At 40.9% G+C, this 21,713-nt stretch overlaps 1 protein-coding gene across 4 annotated transcripts in view; it reads left to right on the top strand.

The window, feature by feature from the left end:
• Positions 1 to 1,144: 1,144 nt before the first annotated feature.
• The window catches only part of TAMM41 (TAM41 mitochondrial translocator assembly and maintenance homolog), a 39,004-nt gene continuing 18,435 nt past the window's right edge, over positions 1,145 to 21,713 (top strand). For 3 of the 4 annotated variants that reach the window (XM_077821657.1, XM_077821661.1, XM_077821658.1), the window contains exons 1-4: positions 1,145 to 1,298; positions 2,708 to 2,887; positions 10,162 to 10,254; positions 18,481 to 18,631. In XM_077821657.1, the coding sequence (XP_077677783.1) occupies positions 1,161 to 1,298; positions 2,708 to 2,887; positions 10,162 to 10,254; positions 18,481 to 18,631 (562 nt within the window). In that variant the 5' untranslated portion in view covers positions 1,145 to 1,160. Of the gene's footprint in view, positions 1,299 to 2,037; positions 2,188 to 2,707; positions 2,888 to 10,161; positions 10,255 to 18,480; positions 18,632 to 21,713 lie in introns of those variants that run through there. The other variant, XM_077821659.1, reaches the window with a different exon arrangement.

A 21,713-nucleotide genomic window follows, 5' to 3' on the forward strand; every position in this document is an offset into this window, starting at 1 on the left:
TTATTCAAGCCTAATTTAATGATGTCCAGTTTGCAAATTAATTCCAATTCAGCAGTCTCTCGTTGGAGTCTGTTTTTGAAGTTTTTTTTGTTGAAGAATTGCGACTTTTAGTTCTGAAATTGAGTGACCAGGGAGGTTGAAGTGTTCTCCGAGTGGTTTTTGAATGTTATAACTCTTGACATCTGATTTGTGTCCATTTATTCTCTTGCATAGAGATTGTCCAGTTTGGCCAATGTACATGGCAGAAGGGCATTGCTGGCACATGATGGCATATATCACATTGGTAGATGTGCAGATGAACGAACCTCTTATGGTGTGGCTGATGTGATCAAGCCCTATGACGGTGTCCCTTGAATAGATATGTGGACAAAGTTGGCAACCGGCTTTGTTGCAAGGATAGGTTCCTGGGTTAGTGTTTTTGTTGTGTGGTTGCTGGTGAGTATTTGCTTCAGGCTCGGGGGCTGTCTGTAGGCAAGGACTGGCCTATCTCCCAAGATCTGTGAGAGTGATGGGTCGTCCTTCAGGATAGGTTGTAGATCCTTGATGATGCGCTGGAGAGGTTTTAGTTGGGGGTTGAAGGTGATGGCTAGTGGTGTTCTGTTACTTTCTTTGCACAGTATAAAAACCAGTAGAAATGCGGAGTTAAGGAGCCCAGGGGTGGGTAAAGGGGAACCTCAGGAAATCTGGATGTGCAGGAGCCCTGGCTGTAGGAAAGGTGTAGGGCCTGTGGGTGGGGAATTGGGCGTGCAGGGGCATGGGAACCGCAGAGGACGTGGATAGGGGGTGCAGCCGGGACCGGGATACTAGGTGTGCATGCGCAGGGGTCGGGGCGGGGAGTGCAGGGACGGCGAGTGGGGATTTGGCGGGCGCAGGGCCCCTCGGTTTGGGAGAGCAGGGACACTGGGTTATGGGCCGAAGGGAAAAACGCACCACAGCGGTCCGGGCGCCACCGGCTCCTGCGACCCAGGCCGTAGCTGGGGCGCTGTGGGCCTGGCTGGCCTCCCCAAGGGGCGCCGGCCCCTCTCGCTCCTTTGCGCCGTCGTCTCCTGTCAGCTGCTGGCGGCGAAGCCGGGCCACGGGCCGGGCTCGCGCCGCGCTCCGCCCAGCCGCCGCCGCCGCACGCAGGGCGCAGGCGCCAGTTGCTGCCGGGCCCCGCGCTCATGGCGCTCCCAGCGCTGCCCGGCTCGGGGGTGCAGTTCTGGAGGATCCTGGCTCACTTCCCCCAGGAGCTCAGCCTGGCTTTCGCCTATGGGTCCGGGGTCTTCCGGCAGGCGGGGACCGCCCCCAGCCAGAGCGTGGTAAGCGGGACTGTGCAGCTGGGGGCCGGGCAGAGCATTTCCCTGGTTACTGGTTATCACCCCCTCCCGCCCCGCCGTGCACTGGGGGGGGGGAGGCATTGCCCGGTTACGGGTTATCACCCCCCAGTGCACCGGGAGGGGGGCGGCATTCCCGGCCACGGGTTGTTATCACCTCCCCCCCAGTGCATTCTGGGGGACCAGGCAGGGGCATTGCCCTTAACAGATTAATATCCCTGGAATGCACCCAGAGAGGCAGTTCCCTTAGTCCTCTCTTTTTCCGAGCTGAAAAGTGTGGAAAAAGTGAATCGAGAAGTGTTATTTACCCTTTCCCTACAATACAAAAATCACGGGTCACACAATGAAATTAATAGGCCGCAGGTTTAATACAAACAAACGGAAGTACTTTTTTACATAGTGAGCAACTAACCTGTGGAACTCATTGCCATGGGGATGTTGTGATGGCCAAAAGTATAACTCTGTTTTAAAAAAATAGATAAATTCATAGAAGATAAGACCTTCAGTGCGTTAGTGAACATGGTCAGGCACACAGTCCCATGCTCGGGGCGACCTTAAATCTCTGACTGCCAGAAGCTTTTATTTTCTTTTAAATTGGCCAAACTCCATGATTTTGTGCATGGGCATAGTTTGCCTTTTCACTGGGTTTTATTTTCCAAGCAAACTAAATCAAGTCTCCTTCTTCTTGCTCCTCCCCACAAGATGCAAAGGAAGAAAAATAAGAATTTTACATTTTTAATATTGTTCCCCACAAACATGAAGAAGGGAGGAAGAGCGAATAACTTGGAAGATTTAACAAGTCTGTTCAACTTTGTACCACTTCTGTTCGATCACTGATTCACTGAGCAACTCAGACCGGTCCAGAAATGGCAAGGCATGTAGAGAGTCATTCCTCAAGAACTTTCAGCATATCTCAAAATGTTACATATAATAACTAGTTAAATAATAACTAAAACTGTTCTTAACTAGCTAGTCTATGTTGTGTTTAGGTAACAAGTCTCCTGGGTTTAGAGTTCCTTTCAAACTGTTATTTCATCACAAATCTTTTGTTGTCAGAAACAACTGATTGCAAAAACAACTGATTTAAAAAAAAAAAAAAGTCTACTGAGAGTTGGGGTTTGTGTGTAATTTTCCAAGCATTGAGAACTCCAAATGAAAAAAAATTAGGTTAGATTCTCATGCAAAGATTTGTCTTATATAGAAATGTGTTGGACATGACTTAACTGCTTTTTTTTTCTTTAAGCAAGTTATGGGTTGGTTATGTTCTGGCTGTGTGTTGCTGTCTGCTATTATCATCGCTGGGCATTATGTGAAGATCAGTAGAATCTTAGAGTGGATATAGCTTGTTTCCTAAACTATATGTAACAGTATCTTTTTTTCTATTTACCTTGTAGCACAATATGCTGGACTTCGTTTTTGCTGTGGATGATTCTGTCACTTGGCATATGATGAACCTGCTAAAGAATAGGAGTCATTATTCTTTCCTAAAACTTTTTGGGCCAAAGCAAATCAGTAATATACAGAGTTGTGGAGCAGGGATTTACTACAATACTTTAGTGCGATGTAATGGTAGGGTAAGTACAATAGGTTGTGACTAATTTCTATAGATCAAATGTTTACATTTAGAATATTGGAATGACTAGCCTAGGGTAGCCTCTGTTCAGGAAATAAAAATTGCAGTTTGCATTTATGTTACAGATACTAGCTGATCCTTGACTGATACTTAAGCACTTAAATAAAAGCTTCAGTTCTACATAGCATCTTTAATATTCAGTGTCTCAAGCTGTTTTACAGAGTAATGTGTTAAATCCTGGAAAGAAAACAGGAGACAACATTGTGCTCAATAAAAGCAACAATTAGACTCAGCAGTTAAAGTAAAGCACGTTCACAATAATAGCTGAACTTGTATTCTTTTTTTCAGCGATAATTCTAAACACATTACAGCCTTCAATGTGGGAAGGAGGCAAGTATTGTCACCATTTTACAAATGGGAAAACTGAGATCTAGATTCAGAGATTGGCCAATTCACAGAGCAGAGTGGATTGTTTGTATTTTGATGTCCACTCAAATATAACATAACATAATTGACATCTGTCTTATTTAACCTCTGATTCCCTGTCATTTTAACACAGGGAGTAATATTTATTCTATCTAGTCATACTCCAACATCTGTGTCCAAACAAGTAGTGTTGATGTGTGTGTGTTTGTGACTTTCCACCTCCTCAGTTCTGTTTCAAATTGTTCTCAACCTGTGGTAACGACAAGAAAATCAAATTCCATCTCTTCACCAAAAGCAGGAAGTGGAATGAAGGACATAGGAAAAACTACATTTGCAGCCAACTGTGACTTTGCTAAGGAATTTCAGGCTTGCGGTACCAGGGGGAGCATGGGATAAGTGACTAGACCAGGGGTGGCCAACCTGAGCCTGAGAAGGAGCCAGAATTTCAGTGTACATTGCCAAAGAGCCACAGTAATACATCAGCAGCCCCCCATCAGCTCCATCCCCGCTCCCAGTGTCTCCCACCTACCCGCAGCCCTGCAGATCAGCACCTCCCCCTCCCTCCCTGAAAAGCTGTTTTGTGGTGTGCAGGAGGCTCGTGGGTGCAGAGAGGAGCGAGGGCACTGCAGGCTGAGGGGAAAGGGTGGGAAGGGGTGGAGTGGTGGCAGGGCCTATGACAGAGCCAGGGGTTGAGCAGTGAGCACCTCCTGGCACATTGGAAAGCTGGCATCTGTAGCTCCAGCCCCAGAGTCGGTGCCTATACAAGGTGCTGCATATTAACTTCTGAAGAGCTCTGGAGCCACAGGCTGGCCACCCCTGGACTAGACATTCACCAAAAAACCCATCTCACTGATTTGGAGGTAGAGAGAGAGGCCCTCTAATGTATTTCATGTGTGTAAGGCACTTGGAGGAGGTATGAATTGTGGGTCCAATCCTGGTCCTCTTGAAGTAAAGCTTTTTTAACTTGACTTTGAGGGGAGCAGGAGCAGCATCTTTGCTATAAAGACTTCTGTTGTTACTCCTACCCATCACTCTTGCTTTTCCCTTCACACCTACACCCTTGTGTGGTGATGACAGCTTTTGGACGGTCTCCATTATGTTCATGCATGGTCTGTTAAGAATGGTTCTGGAGTTACTTTGACCCTATTAGTAATCATTGGAATCCTGGGATGTACAGAAATATGCTGTCTATGTTACATTATTTAGGCTGCTTTACTTTAACTTATGATTGACAGGAAACAAACTCTTCGGAGTGAATCCTTCTAACTATTGAAATTGACCTGCAACTCTGATAGAATTATATACTGACTACCCCAAATAGCAAAAATTGGTAGGGATTATTCTGCACATAACTTGGTCCTAAATTTAACTTTTTATTGTTCTGTTTTAAGCCTCCCAAAGTTGCAGAACATAGCTCCTGTTCTGCTGTGACATCCTACCATGCACTCTGATCTATCCCAACTATCATACCATCGAGCGTATGCACTGGTCAATTTTTTTCAAAACTTATGGCACTTAGTAGAAAATAATAACCATTCTATTAAATCCTTAAATAAATCATGCAGAGGTAGGGATCCTGTCACAATTTCCTGTTAAATTCTTTAGGTTTGTAGTGTAGTTTCTTTGGAACCCTATGGATTTCACCCTTTCTCTATTAACCTCTATAGAGCTTTTCCATTAAATAATGCCATATAATTAAAAAAAGACACTGACCAAAATGTCAGCTTAATTCTTCATCATGGTTTTCTAGGATTAATGGGGCAATGCAGGAGAATTATAAAATTAATCTGCATTGTATTGAGTTAGCTCTTTAAAACATACATGCAAGATACCCTTACATAAAACACAGACCACGTACAGTAGAATTACAATACTCAAGCAATAATTGAATTTGAAAAAACTGTTATGAGAAGCAGCTGGAATTACCTTCTCTGGTAGATTAGGATTGCATGAACTCAATTCATGCAGAATTGGGTGGTAGAGTTTTTAATTAAATACTTTAAATCTTGGTGTATAATCTTTTTTACTGTGAAGGCTTTATTTTGTGATGTTACTTCACGGTAAGTAGTCATTGATTAACACTGACTACTATGAAATTCCATTGTAACTGCCCATTACATTTACATTAGTACTGAAAGAGTTCATCATCATTAATGTCACTGTCAAATATCAAGAGGTTTTCATAATGATTTGCCACTTTGTACAAAATGTTACCAATTAAGTGTATAACTCTTCTAATCACTTAGTACTAAGATCAGTACTGTTTTATCTGTTGATAGAACTTTTATGAACATAGCTTTTGAACTGAGAATACATTGAAATTTGAAACTGTTCTAGTTACTTAAAAAACTTGAAAACCTATTGGGATCAGAATATTGCCATGTCACAAGAATATAGCCGTCATCAACAAAACAATATAGCTACAAGAGAATTAAGTATTGACATAATTGTTGTGCGGCCATTTGAATCACAATTTTATTGGCACTAATTTTTATAGTTGACTATTCTGTAATTTATCACTCAGTTTTCTTAAGGATCAAGTCCATCTGGACGAGGTTTATTTTGAATATATATATAATTTAGTTTTGCTTCAGTGTTATTGATCCTAGAGTTAATTTGTTTTAATTTTGATTCTAGAAAGGACATGTTAACAGCATATTGTCTATCTTCTCAATCCACTTGGTCTAGAAAGGATTGCTGATTTCTGGAGAAAAGGACTTCAGCCAATTTCTGTTTGCCTTTAGAGTTCTAATGGATTTTCCCATTCTAGGTAATGCTGCTACCAGTAGGTTCGCTGGGGAGAGTGTGAATTGAATAGTTTGAATATAAAGTTTCTCTGGTACACAGTCCAGTCCTGTCACAACTTATTTTCATCTAACCTTCTTGCTTGCTTCCTCTGCTCCCCCAACCTGCAGGGGATGGTAACCTTCAGTAAGTCACTGATCCCTGTACCTCAGTTTCCCTATCTGTAAAATGGGGACAGTCACAAGGATGTTGTGCCAATTAATTGGTTAATATTCGACAATGCTTTGAAAAAGTAAGGGGCTCCATGTTATCTCTTCTGTCTTCCTGTATATTGCTCACTCTTTGTGCTATCCACTAATGTGTTCTTTTTCAGTGGGATTATCTGCTTTCATGAAGGGGCCTTCCGCTCCCTCCCTTCTCAGTGTATATGTCATCGCTAATTTGCTGAAGAGGTTTAATGTTGATGGATGATGGTAGAAATCAAACTGCATCCCTTCATGAGTTGTGGGACATTTAGCCTAAGCCTTCTTTTGAAATTATTGTACCAGGCTCAGTGTTCAGAGCCCAACTTAATGAAAATTGAGTAGTGGTATGTTACTTATTTTTATCCATTTCCCTTCCCCTGAACTTCTGTATTGGGTACCTTGGAATGATGGTAAATTCCTTTGAGCCTTGGAATCCACTTCTTGCACTTTCAGAGTTAAGCAGAGGTCCTTCTGCAGCTCATTCTATAAAAGCCATTCTACTGCCTGCAAGTGTTTAGGAGGTCTTATAGTACCGTGTTGTGTAGGAATTGAAGAATAAGAATGATAGTGACTTTTGGATGTGTAGTAGTCGGTTATGCTAGATAGGCATCATCTAGCTTCTGTGTGAAAACATACAAAGCACTGAGAAATAAAATAGATTAAAACCTTTTGAAAACTTGAACAAAGTAATTCAGCATATTAGAAGATAGCAACTTTTTCATCCTATTCTTTTATTCCAACATTATTTATATTACAATGGGAGAAGCCGCTTTAACTGTCAAGTTGGCATAAACCTCTGAAGCCCCCAAAGTCTCACTGTGAGACTTCCATCAGATCAATTGAAGTGGGGTTAGCACTGACGTGAATCTTCATAAAATTTGCTGGGGGTAAACAAGAGGCTTTTATTCTTAGATTATAAAGCCAGAAGGGACCACTGTCATAATCTAGTCTGACCTCCTATATATCAGGCCATAAGACTTTCCTGAATTAATTCCTGTTTGAGTTAGAGCATGTCTTTTAGAAAAACATGCATTATTGATTTAAAAATGGCCAGTGATGGAGAATTCACCACAACCCTTGGTAAATTGTTCTAATGGTCATTTACCCTTACTGTTAAAAATTTGCACTTTGTTTCCAGTCTAAATTTTATGTCTGTGTGAGAGGGTTGCTTTTTATTGACTATTTGTAGTTAAGAACATTGGGGTATTTCTAGCTGGCAGCCAACCAATCTATGAGTTTAAGCAGCAGAGGCCTGTAGTCTTGATCTGAAGAACCAGCATGTCCAGTCTTGGTTCTGCCTGTTTGTGCTGTGTTAAGATAGCATCAAATCCCATTAGAAGTCTCATTTTGAATTCCTCTTTTAACTGTGAAAAGGATAAATCATCAGGCTTTCACCATTCTAGGTGTCCTTGCAACTGAAATGTTTACTGAAAACTTTGTTTAAAATGAGTAAGGGCCTTTAGAGAGCAGTATCAAAATTTGTTCTCTTCACGTGTTTTCCGGTGTTTGATATTTCTTTGAATCCTTTTATCTGCCTGGTAAAATCACCTCTTCAGTTTTGTGGCAAGGAAGCAGGTTTTCCTCCCTGCACTACATCTCCTATCCAGCAGGTTTAGCATGAACAGTGCAGCTTGCATCATCCCCCTGGGCTTGGTGTATCACCATCCTTCCAGGTGCTCTTTGTTGGGAAGTGGGACTCTGTCCCTTGTTGTGCCATTGCCTGTCAAGAACACCTTGGTCATAGTAAAGCTTACAATGCCTATATATCTTAACATTTATTTCCTTGCTTGGGTTGTATAAATGTGGCAGGTATTGAAATGTCAGTGTTGTCACTTGGCAATCTTAATGATTGTTTTTTTTTTTTTTTAATGAAGTGTTTTGCTTCTGGAATATACAAATATCTGTATTTATATGTAACAGCCTCACTTAATATTTGGTAGATTTGTGACAGTGACATTTTCAGCTGGGTTACCCATTTTAACAATAGAGGATACTTTGCATTTGGTAGAATCCTTCAAAACGAAATAAATTACGGGACCAGTGTATGGGAACCCTAAATTGCAGGTTGTCATAAATATAAAGGGAAGGGTAATCACCTTTAAAATCCCTCCTGGCCAGAGGAAAAATCCTTTCACCTGTAAAGGGTTAAGAAGCTAAAGGTAACCTCGCTGGCACCTGACCAAAATGACCAATGAGGAGACAAGATACTTTCAAAAGCTGGGAGGAGGGAGAAAAACAAAGAGTCTGTGTCTGTCTGTGTGATGCTTTTGCCGGGGACAGAACAGGAATGGAGTCTTAGAACTTAGTAAGTAATCTGGCTAGGTATGTGTTAGATTATGATTTTTTTAAATGGCTGAGAAAATAGCTGTGCTGAGTAGAATGAATATTCCTGTCTGTGTGACTTTTTTGTAACTTAAGGTTTTGCCTAGAGGGATTCTCTATGTTTTGAATCTAAATACCCTGTAAGATATTTACCATCCTGATTTTACAGAGGTGATTCTTTTTTACTTCTATTAAGAGTCTTCTTGTAAGAAAACTGAATGCTTTTTCATTGTTCTCAGATCCAAGGGTTTGGGTCTGTGGTCACCTATGCAAATTGGTGAGGATTTTTACCAAACCTTCCCCAGGAAGTGGGGTGCAAGGGTTGGGAGGATTTTGGGGGGAAAGACGTTTCCAAACAACGTTTTCTCAGGAACCCAGATAAAGTTTGGTGGTGGCAGTGGAAGTCTAAGGGCAAAGGGTAAAATATTTTGTACCTTGGGGAAGTTTTAACCTAAGCTGGTAAAAGTAAGCTTAGGAGGTTTTCATGCAGGTCCCCACATCTGTGCCCTAGAGTTCAGAGTGGGGAAGGAACCTTGACACAGGTGCATACAGCAATAAATAGGACTTGATTGGTTTTATTTCTTGCTGCTATTACTTGAATAGCAGCTTCCATTGAAGAATCTCGGAGTTCTTTAGAAACACTAGTAAATTATGACCCCTTCTTTGAAGTGAACATCATTCTCATATTACGAAGGTGGGCATGGAGCTCACATTTCCTGACTCCCTGTCTTATGTTGTAACCACATGGCTGTCTTTCCTTCTCTAAGTACTGTCCTAAGGAAAAAGCAGCTGGCTAAAAGTGAAAGCATAAATGCAAGACTTAAAATAAATCAGTTGGATCAAATTCTTATTAGAGGATTTTGATAATTATCAGAGGAATTACTGCTGAAATAAAAGGCACTTTGTAATAATCCATTTATTTGCATTGCAGTAGCAACTAGAGAGCTCCTTCAGGGACTAGGGCCTCATTGTGCTAGGTACTCTACATACATGTAATGAAAGAATCAAGTGAGTTATTTGCAGAATCACAGAATAAATGGCCTGTTTTTAAGTATGATTGAGCAATATATCTCAACCATGATTTGAAGTGACCGTCTGAGTGAGAGAGTGTAGTGTGATGTCCATGCCCATTCAGTGCATTGTCTGGAGGGTCAATAAAGATCTCTTTGTGTTTTGGTTAGGATCCACTGGAAAGAAAACTTCATACATTTTAGATGCCTTGCAAGGTAGAGTTCTACAACGGTTGCCAATGCTGGTTGAATGTGTTCCTGAAGGTTTCATCACATGACAGTAGTTAATTAAAGGTTAATCTTTAATTCCTGGAGACTCCAGGACAGTCCTGTGGGGTTGGCAACTGTTAGTGTGATATTTTCATTTAGTTCTCTAACCAGTAAACCGTTAATATTTGTGTTTTTATATTTTACTTAAGAGATTTACATTTCTGTGAATTAATGACTTTTTTTTACCAGACTTTTTTACCTGCTGCAGCCAGTGTGTAACAAACAATTGTGTGAGACCCTCTATTTTGTTTTTTCAGATGATAAAATATGGCGTAATTGGCACTGATGCGCTGATTGACGATCTGCTTCACTGGAAAACTCTCTATGTTGCTGGACGTCTGCAAAAGCCGGTAACTATCTTATTCTGTTCAGCTGGCTTGTGTTTTTGAAACACAGGAAACTACTGAGGTGGAAGATGATCAAATGCTGCAGAAAGTAGTGTTGATGATTTCAGTTGGTCAGGCTCTAGTTAATTGTCTTTTTATAATACCTTCGTTTAATGGTACAAACTGATGCATAAGAGATGCTTGGATAGTCTGTCTTCAGGTCAGTGTCATGAAAAGTTTGATACACACTTTTAAATGACTGTATGTGTCAAATGTTCTTTCAGACCTCTAGATGGCAGCAGATATAAGTTAACTTGGAGAAAACTTGTAATAAAATATAGGGAGCTGATTATAATAATACAAAAATCAGTTTTAAGCAAGCAATTAAAAGGGAAGTATTTCAGCTCAGTTGCTGAATTCTTCCTCTCCGTTTTGCTTAAATTACTGGAGTGAGGTAAGGAGTCTTCCATGTAATATGCTGGAATATATAGATAAATATAGTCTGAATCTCCAGACACATAGTACATTGAAAAAAATCTGAAAGATCTCTGAATTTCCAAATAACTTCAACGATTAAAAAAAATTATTTTCATTTTTACTTATTTTTGCTACAGCTTTTGAGATATTCCGCCTTTCTATCATGTGCAAGCCTCACTTTCTGCATCCCTTCTTGACTTCAGTGGGAGTTGTACGCTCATAATGGAAGGCAGAGTTGTATTAATTTAGATGGAATGTAGATACCGAAGAGTCAAAGGTGTTAGCATGACCCTGTCACTGTCCAACATTAAACAGTTTAAAATAAGGTTTGGGGTTTAATATACAGTGACCTCAGCCTGCTAAGTATCATGGCAAACACAACATTAAACATCCTTTTAAACATTTTTTTATTGAAGATAATGAAAAAAACTGTTCAAATATTTGAAATATAAAATTTGAAGTAAGGCTTTTATTTTAACATCATCTCTTGTTCCCTTTTCCTTTAGCAGAAGAGTTTTTGGAAAGAAACCCCCATTTTTTGACAGTCCTTTAGGTAATATTAAAAATAGCGTTAACTGTTATTTTTGGGGAAAAGAGAAGAAGGTAGTTGAGATGGGCTAGAGCTGCTGCCATTATAGTATTTTCTGGAAGACAAAATAAAACATGCACACAAGAGGGGAGAGAAAAGAACAGCAAAGATGAAAAATGCAGCCTCTGCCTCTGTCTCTGGTGTTGATTCTCATTTCCTGCGTCACTGCTGGAAAAACACTGGCACAGTACATGGTCTTATCAGCCACTTGGTGACTTGGCAAACTTGCACCAACATTGTACTGTTTAGGGCATTGCTTTTAGCTGCCTCCTTCTGGTCACAGGTGTATAGCAGTGTTGCAAAATATGCAGTCTTGACTGTCTTAGCCAGACTCTTATTAAACAGAGGGCAAATGAAGAGAAATGGGAAAGAGCTAAACTTAAAGTGGGGAAGGAAAACACACATGGGGGTGTAGGGATTGTGACAGCCTCACATCCTGGGTGGTGGTTGGGGTTCAGCTGGAGCCAGTAAAGCTGGAGCTGGTCAGCTGGGTCCTCTCTTGGCCTGGTCGACTCAGGACACGTGTTAGGATCAGGATGACGAAGGCACAATATTGTCACACTGAATCCTGGGATTCTATGAGATGGTGGGGGTGGCAGTAATGATAATGAAGGTCATTCTTTCCCCTTCTTTCAGTCAGCCATCGTTGCAGTAGCCAGTTTTCCCCCCCAGGTCTCTTTTTGAGGACCCCAAATGGGAATGATGGGCGGAATAGTCCATCCCCTCATTATTTTGTCCACCAGTTAGGTCTAATTTCTGACACATGAATTTTGATTCACTGATTTCCAGTCCCACACTTCTCTGGTTTCCCAGGCATCATGATAACACAGTCCTTGAGTTATATCAGTAGGCCCTTTTGAACTAATTCAGTATTCTTGTCTCCCTTTCGTACCTTTTCCCATCACCATTTGTTGTTATAGGCTATTGTGGCATTTTAGAACTTTCACTTTTTTACGGTTGAACTTGCAATTAGGATAAATTCCACACACACACCCATCATCACAATGGAGTTAGACACTTGATGTTTAGGACTGTCCATGAGAAATAGCCTTTCAAGCATATGTGCTTGATAGGCGGAAGAAATGATTGGTTTGAGTCCTTCCCATTAAGCTAATGGGAGTTCTGGCTGAGTAAGGACTGCAGGGTTTGCTCTTTTGCTCAAGTTTGAGCTATGTTCATTGAAGCCTCAAACCATCTTTCCTTTTCAAACCCATCCATGTCTAGAACTAAAATCTGCAAGACTTTGCTACTTAATAGGAATGAGGAGTTTTATACAATGTTACTTAGAGAATTTCTGAGCAAAAACCTTTGTTCCGATTCTTTGTAGGCTTCACATTTTAGGTTGTTCTTGTTGGTCACAGTTTCACTTCTGCTGTTGAACTTCTCATACAAACTTTTTAAAACAACTGTAGTGAAATTTTGTTTTGTCTGTAAACATGGATAATAAGGATGCTATTTTTATTTCTAAATTTGTTGGTGATACAGTAACCTGGATTGTTTATATTACAAGACAGCATTGGTTGCAAAGTAGTGTGTCAAAAGCAAGTTCTCTGGATACAAGGCTGGTGGCGTATTAATCTTGACTTAAAATATTTAAATGGACTTCCCCATCCCCTCTCTTGTAGAGGGGCAAATCTTACAAAAGAATAACATGTTTCTAGTGTTGTGCTGTAAGGAGGTTGCCTGTACTAATTCAGAACTACCCAACCTTTTCACAAGTACACCTCTGTGCTCAGAAGCATTTGCTGTGGCTTGAACCTTTTTTGGCTTGACTCTTGCTACAAGTATTTTTTTCTTAAAAATAAGTTGCCTCAACTGAATATTCTTACTGTAGTGTTAATGATATCCATTAAGTTCAAATAAGGACATCTCTAATAGGGTACAAATGGCTATTTAGACTCTTTCCCAGGCCTCTTTGGCTGTGTCTCAAGAGTCTATTGACTTTTCACTCTGAACACAACATATAGTGTTGTTTAGCCAACTTCCTATTTAGCCGTATGTTGAAGAAACAGATAAACACAATACTAGCTACTTCATAACTGGCTTGTTTTCTTCAAGTAATTATGCTAGATGTAAAAAAAAAATTCCAGTACTACCTAACCAGATAATGTTACTTAGAACAAGTGGCTTTTCAGTGAATTTTCTGAGATGAATAAAAGCTTCATTAAGTATCATTCTGACATTGGTCATTTTCATGTTACATGTGTGTGTATATATATTGCAGTGTCATTGTGTATATATAGAGAGAACTTACAGTAACAACCAAGCACAACTCATACATGTAACAATCAAAGCAGCATGCATTTCTACAGAAACGGTTGATCTTTCTAATATTAGCTTCATGTTCATAATGGTGTTTATCATGCCTTTTCCGTTTGAAGCCGTTTTTTTTTTTTCTTTTTGTTTATTTCCTTATTAGTCTTCCCTTGCATTAGGTCTTGAACAGCTTGCAAAAGCAACTTAGAGGCAAGTGATATTAGGCTGATAGTTCTGTATTCTTTATAATCCTTAGCATTGTTCTTTTTGAGTATTAGGCTACACAGTGAGGTTGTAAAGTCGTCTGGCAATTCACCTGTCTCAAACATACTCTTCATTACCTCTGACAGGGCTTTCAAGCCTTCATTCTCTATGCTGTTTAACAATTCAGCCGTTATTCCATCGCAACCTGGTCCTTTTCTATTTGGAAGTCTCTTTATTGCTGCCATGACGTCTTCATCTATTATTAGCTGGTTTACTTGATTAATCTGTGTTTGAGGATCTTTATTAGACCTCAAAAGAGGAATGAGACAAGATTGTGTAATGTCACCAGCTTTATTCAACATTTATACTGAGTGTTCAATTAATTGAAGAAACAGAAGAAGGTATTAAGGTGTATGGAAAATGAGTGAATAAATTCACTATGTGCTGTTGGCTGATTCAGAAGAAGGTCTGATGAGGCAAAGAATATGGTGTAGAGTTGAACGTGGACAAGACAAAAGCTGTGGCAAAGTGCAACGATCCTGGGAAAACATGTAAGATTCCAGTGAACCATGCACAGCAGGTGAGAAATTATTGCTGCTTAGGATGCGTCATTACAGAAGATGGAAGTTCAGATATCGAAGTCAGCACCAGAATAGCGAGAGCAAAAGGGACATAAATCTGAAGACTAAATTCTGATCCTAAAAACTTATATTTGGTGTATGGTAAATCATGATTGTGAAACACAAACACTGAAACAATAGATAATACAGGAAGTATCATTCTTCAAATTATGGTGGTGTAGAAGGTTTCTAAAAATATTATGGATAGACTGTGAAACCAACGAAAAAGTATTGGGATGACTGGAACTCAACAAACACTGGATCTTGTGACAAAGATATGATTTGTAGGGCACATTTTAAGGGGTTTAGTGGGAGATTTATGTCTATAGGCACTGGAAAGGCAGGTTGATGGCAGAACCCAAGGCAGAAAAAGACCTTGGATGTACAATATGATATCCTGGGTGGGGTATATCAATCCACAAAGAAATTGGCAGAGGATCATACAGAATGGGCTGCCATGGTTGCACAACTCCAGTGATGGAGACATTACATAAGAAGAATAAATAATGTCTAGGGCCATCCACTGAACGAGGAGAAAACAAAACATTGAATAGCTACTCATTAAGTGAGCACTGTCCATTCTGTGCAATGAATGAGGCAGGGGTCCTGTGGGAAAAATATGCACATCATGGCATACATGGAAGGAAGCCAAATTTCAGGTTGCACTATCAACCTTAATTTTGCATTTCCTCACTTTCGAGCACTTGACTTTACAACCTTGTTGGTTTGTTAACATGGTCTTTTGTGTGCAATAGACCTAATTTTCAGGCCCCTAGAATCCTGGAAGGTAAAAGGATAACCTAACGTGTATTTGTATACTGTGGAACCTAGGAGCCCTAAACCAGTGGAGGGCAACCTGTGGCTCGTGGGCCACACGCGGCCTATCCGGGTAATCTGCTGGCGGACCGTGAGACAGTTTGTTTACGTTGACTGTCCACAGGCATAGCCGCATGCAGATCCCAGTGGCTGCAGTTCACTGTTCTTGGCCAATGGGAGCTGTGGGGAGTGGCGATCAGCATGTCCCTGCGGCCCACGCCGCGGCCCACGCCACTTCCCACGGGTCCCATTGACCAGGAACGGTGAACTGCAGCTATTGGGAGCCGCAGGTTGCCCACCACTGCCCTAGACTATCCCTCAATTAACCTCTCAATGAATCTGTTTTCTTCACTTGAAAGATTCAGACTAGGTCACCTAAAATTCTTTAACTTTGTCTCTAAACTTATATATGAGATGCTCAAGTGAATCAGTCTCATTCTCTGCCCATTAGTTAAAGTTCTGGTGACTTATTTTTTTGTGAGTAGTTTCTTTGCACAGCCCAGACCAATATTCCAATCCATTTTTAAAGATTTTGAAGTTCCATGCATTGATGAGCAAAGTATATATTTCTGAGTTGGTCAGTGTGAGTTTCCAAAGTGCTTGATCAAAAATCCCTAACATTAAGGCATTGCCAATAAGTCAGTTTGTCACCTTGACTAGCCCATGTTGTTGTTTGGTGGATCACATTTGAATAAGTCTGCAGGTGTTCAGAAAATTTGTTCTATGGTTTTAAATGTTTTCAGCTTCATTTTAGGCGCACCAGTAACTCTTCCAGTGTAGTCTAACACTTCATCATTGTCTTCTCAGATCAATTTTAATGCTAGGAAAAAATACAGTAGTTTGTGGGAGAAGAATAATACCCTAAAATATTTGCTTATAAAGCCAACATCTCCAAAGTATTAAGCACGGTAAATAAAAAACATTTGTCTTAAACGTCTGTGAACCAGTTTACTCTCAAAACAATTGTCTAGATTTTACATCACACTTCAAATGCAGGGGAAAATTTAAAAAAAAAAGCATATGTTGTCACATTTGCCATAGAGTATTGGGACTTCGTTCTGATTTCAGCCCTGTTTTAAAGTGGAGTTTCAGCCGTAATCTGTTTGTCAGGCCTTTCTTTGTCCACATCCTAACTACATAAGGCATTAAATATTTTAACTAGATGATTCCTTTGTTAGTTTCATTTACAGAATCTGATTTTGGCTGTTTTTTCATTCTTTCTTTTCCATTCTTAAATCATATGGAAGTTCCATTAGAAACAGGTGATTAAGGCGGAGGAGGCCTTGGATTTCTTTGTACCGTATTTGGGGCAAGATGTTCAAAGGATAGCGCAATGCCTGTGTTTGCAAAAATGCACAATGCACCAGTCACACCTCCTAACTCCACTTTTCTTTAAACAAACCAGAGTTATGGCAAATAATCACACAGATGCTTAGCTGCTAAATTGTACACTCCAATGACAGGTTTTTGTGGACACAAGGTGTGATTTACAAAAGCGCCTAAGTAACTTGGGCACACAAGCCCATTAACTTTCAGTGGGACTTGTACCCATAGTCACCCCTTGCAAATATGCATGTAGCTTTGCAGGAGCACTCACACTTGTTAGAAAATCTGTTTCTTGTAAGCAAAGCAATTCAGCGTTGCCTAACAGAAACAACAGGAGCATTTAGAAACCACAGTAAGAAAGTTTATTCTGTAGCCCAAAGTAGCTTTGTCGACATAAGGTTCTGTATTAAGATTTGTTTTATCCTGGTTACAACCAGCCTCCTATGTCCCAATACATGCATTTTCTATTCAGGGTGTTAGGGTCTACAGTTAAGTCAAATCAGTTGAAATAACACTGCTTTGCCTTGGAAGAGCAAACTTCTCTCAGAGGTGTATAGACGTACTCGACTTCTGTGTTCCACTCTGCTTGCATGTGTGACTCTCCATTAATCTCTATCTGATGATCACTATCTAGTGAAGACCCGCTAGATCGATGGCAGAGCGCTCTCTGGTCTCCCCTGGTACTCCAGCTCTCTAAGAAGAGTAAGGGAAGTCGATTGGAGAGCGTCTCCTGTCGACTCAGCGCAGTGAAGACACCAGGGTAAGTCGACCGAAGTTATTCCCGTAGCTGGAGTAGCGTAACTTTGGTCAACTTACCCCAGTAGTGAAGACCAGCCCTAAGAGGAGAACTAATTTGTGTAAGGGTCTACTTCATGGATTTCCTAACCTGTCATATGGTAGATGACCAAAGAAACCACAAGGGTGCCTGTTAAGGATAAAGGGAGAATGAGTTTCCTGGTTACCAGGGAGAGAGCTCCACTCTTATCACGTTATTCACTCCTTCCTTCTCTCTCACACTAGTGTAGTAGGTTTTCTGTCACTTCTTGTTTCCTCACCAGATGTGTCTTTTTAACACTCACTCAGAATTGTTATTTTGATTAATCCCAGGATTCTAAAAGAGGGGAAGGCAAAGAGCTCTGTAGATACAAGAGAAGAGCGAATAGCTTTCACTCATTTACATAGAAAATGGACACACTCTAGGTCAGAGGTGGGCAAACTAGGGCCTGCGGGCCACGTCCGGCTTACCGGACAATCCTGCCTGGGCCCTGAGCTCCCGGCCAGGTAGGCTAGTCTCCACTGCCCCCCTCACTCCCTCGCTGTCTCCCCTCTCCTGCAGCTATACCCCTGTGTGGGCAGCACGACTTGTGCCCGCCTACCTCCCAGGCTTTCAAATAAGCCTGTCCTGCCGCTCTGAGTGGCAAGGTAAGGGGGCAGGGGGAGGGAGGGGTTGGGTAAGGGGCAGGAGGTCCCAGGGGGCAGACGGGGTGGTTGGATGGGGCAGAGGTTCAGTGGGGAGGCGGTCTGGAGACGGGGCTGGGGGGGTTGGATAGGGGGTGGGGTCCTGGGGGGCAGTTAGGGACGGGGGTCCAGGGAGCGGGTGGTCAGGGGATGGGGGGGGATTGGATGGATCGGGGGTGCTGAGTGGGGCACTGGGGGTGGGAAGTGTGAGGGGTCAGACGGGGGCCAGGCTGTTTGCGGGGGCACAGCCTTCCCTACCCAGCCCTCAATACCGTTTTGCAACCCCGATGTGGCCCTTGGGCCAAAAAGTTTGCCTACCCCTGCTCTAAGGTTAATTAATTGCATCATATTGATGTGGGTGCATCAATTGCATCATAATGATGTGAATGGTTTTAAATAAATGTAGTTTATTTTTACACACTGGATTGAGTAATAATTATTGGTCTATCTTCAATGGTATTTTCCTGATGAAATCTTGCTCCCAAATATTTTGATTTTTTTCAGGTGAAAATACTGACACAGAATGAAAATGGCAAGCTGCAGGCTGCCCTACTTAGCAATCTGAAGAGTGCAGTCACAGCAGCCTTTCTCATGTTGCCAGAAAGTTTCTCTGAAGAAGACCTCTATATGCAGATTGCAGGACTCTCCTACTCTGGTTAGTATATGTATTTAAAGTTTCTCTTGAGAAAAAAGTCTTTGTTTGGTAAGATGTCATACTTTGTAGTTTGAGCTGTAATACTGCATAAATAATACCACAAATAATAGGAAGTCTAATATATGGTTAGCTCTAGTATAGAAGTGGCTCAGTGAGTCTGTGACTATTCATACATTTGTTGAGCTAAGGAAGGATGTGTAAGGATGTGTAATGATCCTGCATTTTAATGCAGTGTGAGTTTTTCTATCAATTTCAACTGGAACAAGGTTCCACCATACTGCATTGTGCCTACAATATTTCATGCTCCAGTAACTTCATGAGAGTTTGGTTCCAAAGGAGATATTGAGATGCCCTTCAGGTAAGGCTGAGTGATAGTTGCTGTGTTTCAGGAGACCTTGAAAACACACTTGAGAATTTAGTTTGTGCCTGAAGATAATAAGGGGATGAGCTTGTTCTTATGTTACTATGTGATACCTCAGCAAACTTTAGATTTTAATATTTCAAAGGCCTGAAAATACACGTGTATTTCCTTCTCCGCTGTGTAAGGTCTATCTAGTCAGTATTCTGACAGATGCTAAAGAGATTTATTGTTCGTCAAATATTATGTTTTGTGATCAAATTCTTCAGCATCTTATTTTTTATCAACAGCTTTTTCTAAAGATGTAGTTGCCATTTTAATTATGGAGCTCCTATTCAAGTTTGCAGTTATCGGTTTTTAAAACAATCCATCCTCATGTAATTTTATATTCCCTCTTGCAATCCTCTATACCATTCTTCCAAAATATTAGAAAAGAGTTTATTCATAAGAGAAGTTTTCATTTAAAAGACTTCAAAGTACTCCACAAGTTATATATGAATCACTTCACCCACCACTGAAATGCAGCACCCTCTGGGGTGAAAAGTATTACGCATTGAACCATCACGAAGTGAAAAAAGGATACTGTATCTAAGTGAAGTGGTAAAGGGTGTTTTAGCTAGGCACACTTACTAGTGGGTTACATAGTCACCCCAGTTGGAATCTGATTGAGTCTTCTTTGAAAAGTGCTGTGGGATTTGCAATGACCACAGGCGGTCAGGATAATTCTTGACTATTGTAAGTAATGATACAGTTAATACAAAAGTAGGAGATCATTTATTTGGCTAAAAAATGTTGGAACTGGCTTTACTGCCTGAATAAAATTGAAGTGGTAAAATTTCAATTTTGGGATGTTTGAGAAATTAGGTGAATGTTGATGAGGTGGGGAGGGATAGCTCAGTGGATTGAGCATTGGCCTGCTAAACCCAGGGTTGTGAGTTCAATCCTTGAGGGGGCCATTTGGGATCTGGGGCAAAAATTGGGGATTGGTCCTGCTTTGAGTAGGGGGTTGGACTAGATGACCTCCTGAGGTCCCTTCCAACCCTGGTATTCTATGATTCTATTATTTGCTTTGTTGCTGTTGTATTAAACCTTGACTATTTTCACAATCTAAGTAGATGAAACTTGTTTTATATATTGCCTGCTCAATCCCTTTGAGACAACCAGTATCTTACATGGTACATTTGACACTGATTCTTTGTATTTCTTTACCTAATAAAGTTGTTCATGAGCTTTATGGAGTTACTTTTTAAACCACTGAGACACACTGCATCTTGGGCAGACAGTGATTATAAGTTTTGCTGTGCTTGGCATGATGGAGCTTTGTTTTGCTCTCAGCTAGAGCTGTTTGTTTGGACTATTTCTTTGGAGGCTGTGGGAGAACAGGCTAAGGAGTGCATAGTATCCAATAAACTAAATAATAAAACTAAATTGCTGCCTTGAGATATTCAGCTCTTGAGTGTGGGGAAACAAAAATTTATTCAAGATTTTGTTGCTGTTCACATAATACTATTAGCTGTGCAGTAATTCAAATTAGAGTGAGCTCTGTCTCCTGGATGGTGGTTTTGGAGACTGAGTGCAGTATCTAGCATGATGAGGCTGTTTCTGTTTGGACCCTCTAGGCCAGAGGTTCTTAACCAGGGTACGTGTACCCCTGAGGGTACACAGAGGTCTTCCAGGGGGTACATGAACTCATCTAGATATCTGCCTAATTTTACAACAGGCTACATAAAAAGCACTAGCAAAGTCATTACAAACTAAAACTTCATACAGACAATGACTTGTTTATGCTGCTTATTATACTATACACTGAAATTTAAGTATAATATTGATATTCTATTATATAGTAAAAATAAGAAAGAAAGCAATTATTCAGTAATGGTGTGCTGTGACACTTTTTTTGTATTTTTATGTCTGATTTTATAAGCAAGTAGTTTTTAAGTGAGGTGAAACTTGGAGATGCACAAGGTAAATCAGACTCCTGAAAGGATACAGAAAAGTAGTCCGGAAAGGTTGAGAGCCACTGCTCTAGGCACTTCCAGATTACAAGTAATGTCAGTCTTGCAAGTAGGAAAAACTAAGAAGTGGTGTGTAGTGCTTAGCAGAAGAATCTTACCAGTGAAAAAGAGCAGTGGGGTTAGGGGGCAGGGCAAATGTTTGATCAGAGCAGGTGAGCATATATATTAGTGGTTATGATCACAAAGGCATAAAATGTTGCTTAAGGGAAGAAAAATTACCATGTCTAAGATATACTTACTAGTGTCTTCATTTCTGAGAGGAGGATAGAAGAGAAAAATGGTAGCTGAAAGATGAAGCAGTGTGCAGGGTTGGGAGTGGGAGCAAGAGGGGTGGGGTGTGAGGGTCAGAGGGCGCACGCGGCCAGAGGGCATGTGGCGCAGCAGGGCCTTCCAAGAGAGAAGCCCAGAACTTTGCACCTCAGGGATGTAGCAGGAGAAAATTTTATCCTCCTATAAATGGAGGAGGGGGAGGACAAGAGACAGGACAGATGTGATGATTAGAAGCATCAGCAAGCGGGGGAAGGAGCTGCAGAGCTAGCCAAGTGGGTCTGCTATGCATTGAAACCCACTGATTGGATTAGGAACTACGTGGACTGACTATCCAGTATGTATTGAAAAAGGAAATGGGGGGGGGTGATGGAAATGAGTAAAAGTGTAAATTACAGATACTAAAATACAGATATTCAGTCCTGTGTTGTGTTAAGATACG

The sequence above is a fragment of the Eretmochelys imbricata genome, chromosome 7, assembly GCF_965152235.1.
Source record: "Eretmochelys imbricata isolate rEreImb1 chromosome 7, rEreImb1.hap1, whole genome shotgun sequence".
Taxonomy (NCBI): domain Eukaryota; kingdom Metazoa; phylum Chordata; order Testudines; family Cheloniidae; genus Eretmochelys; species Eretmochelys imbricata.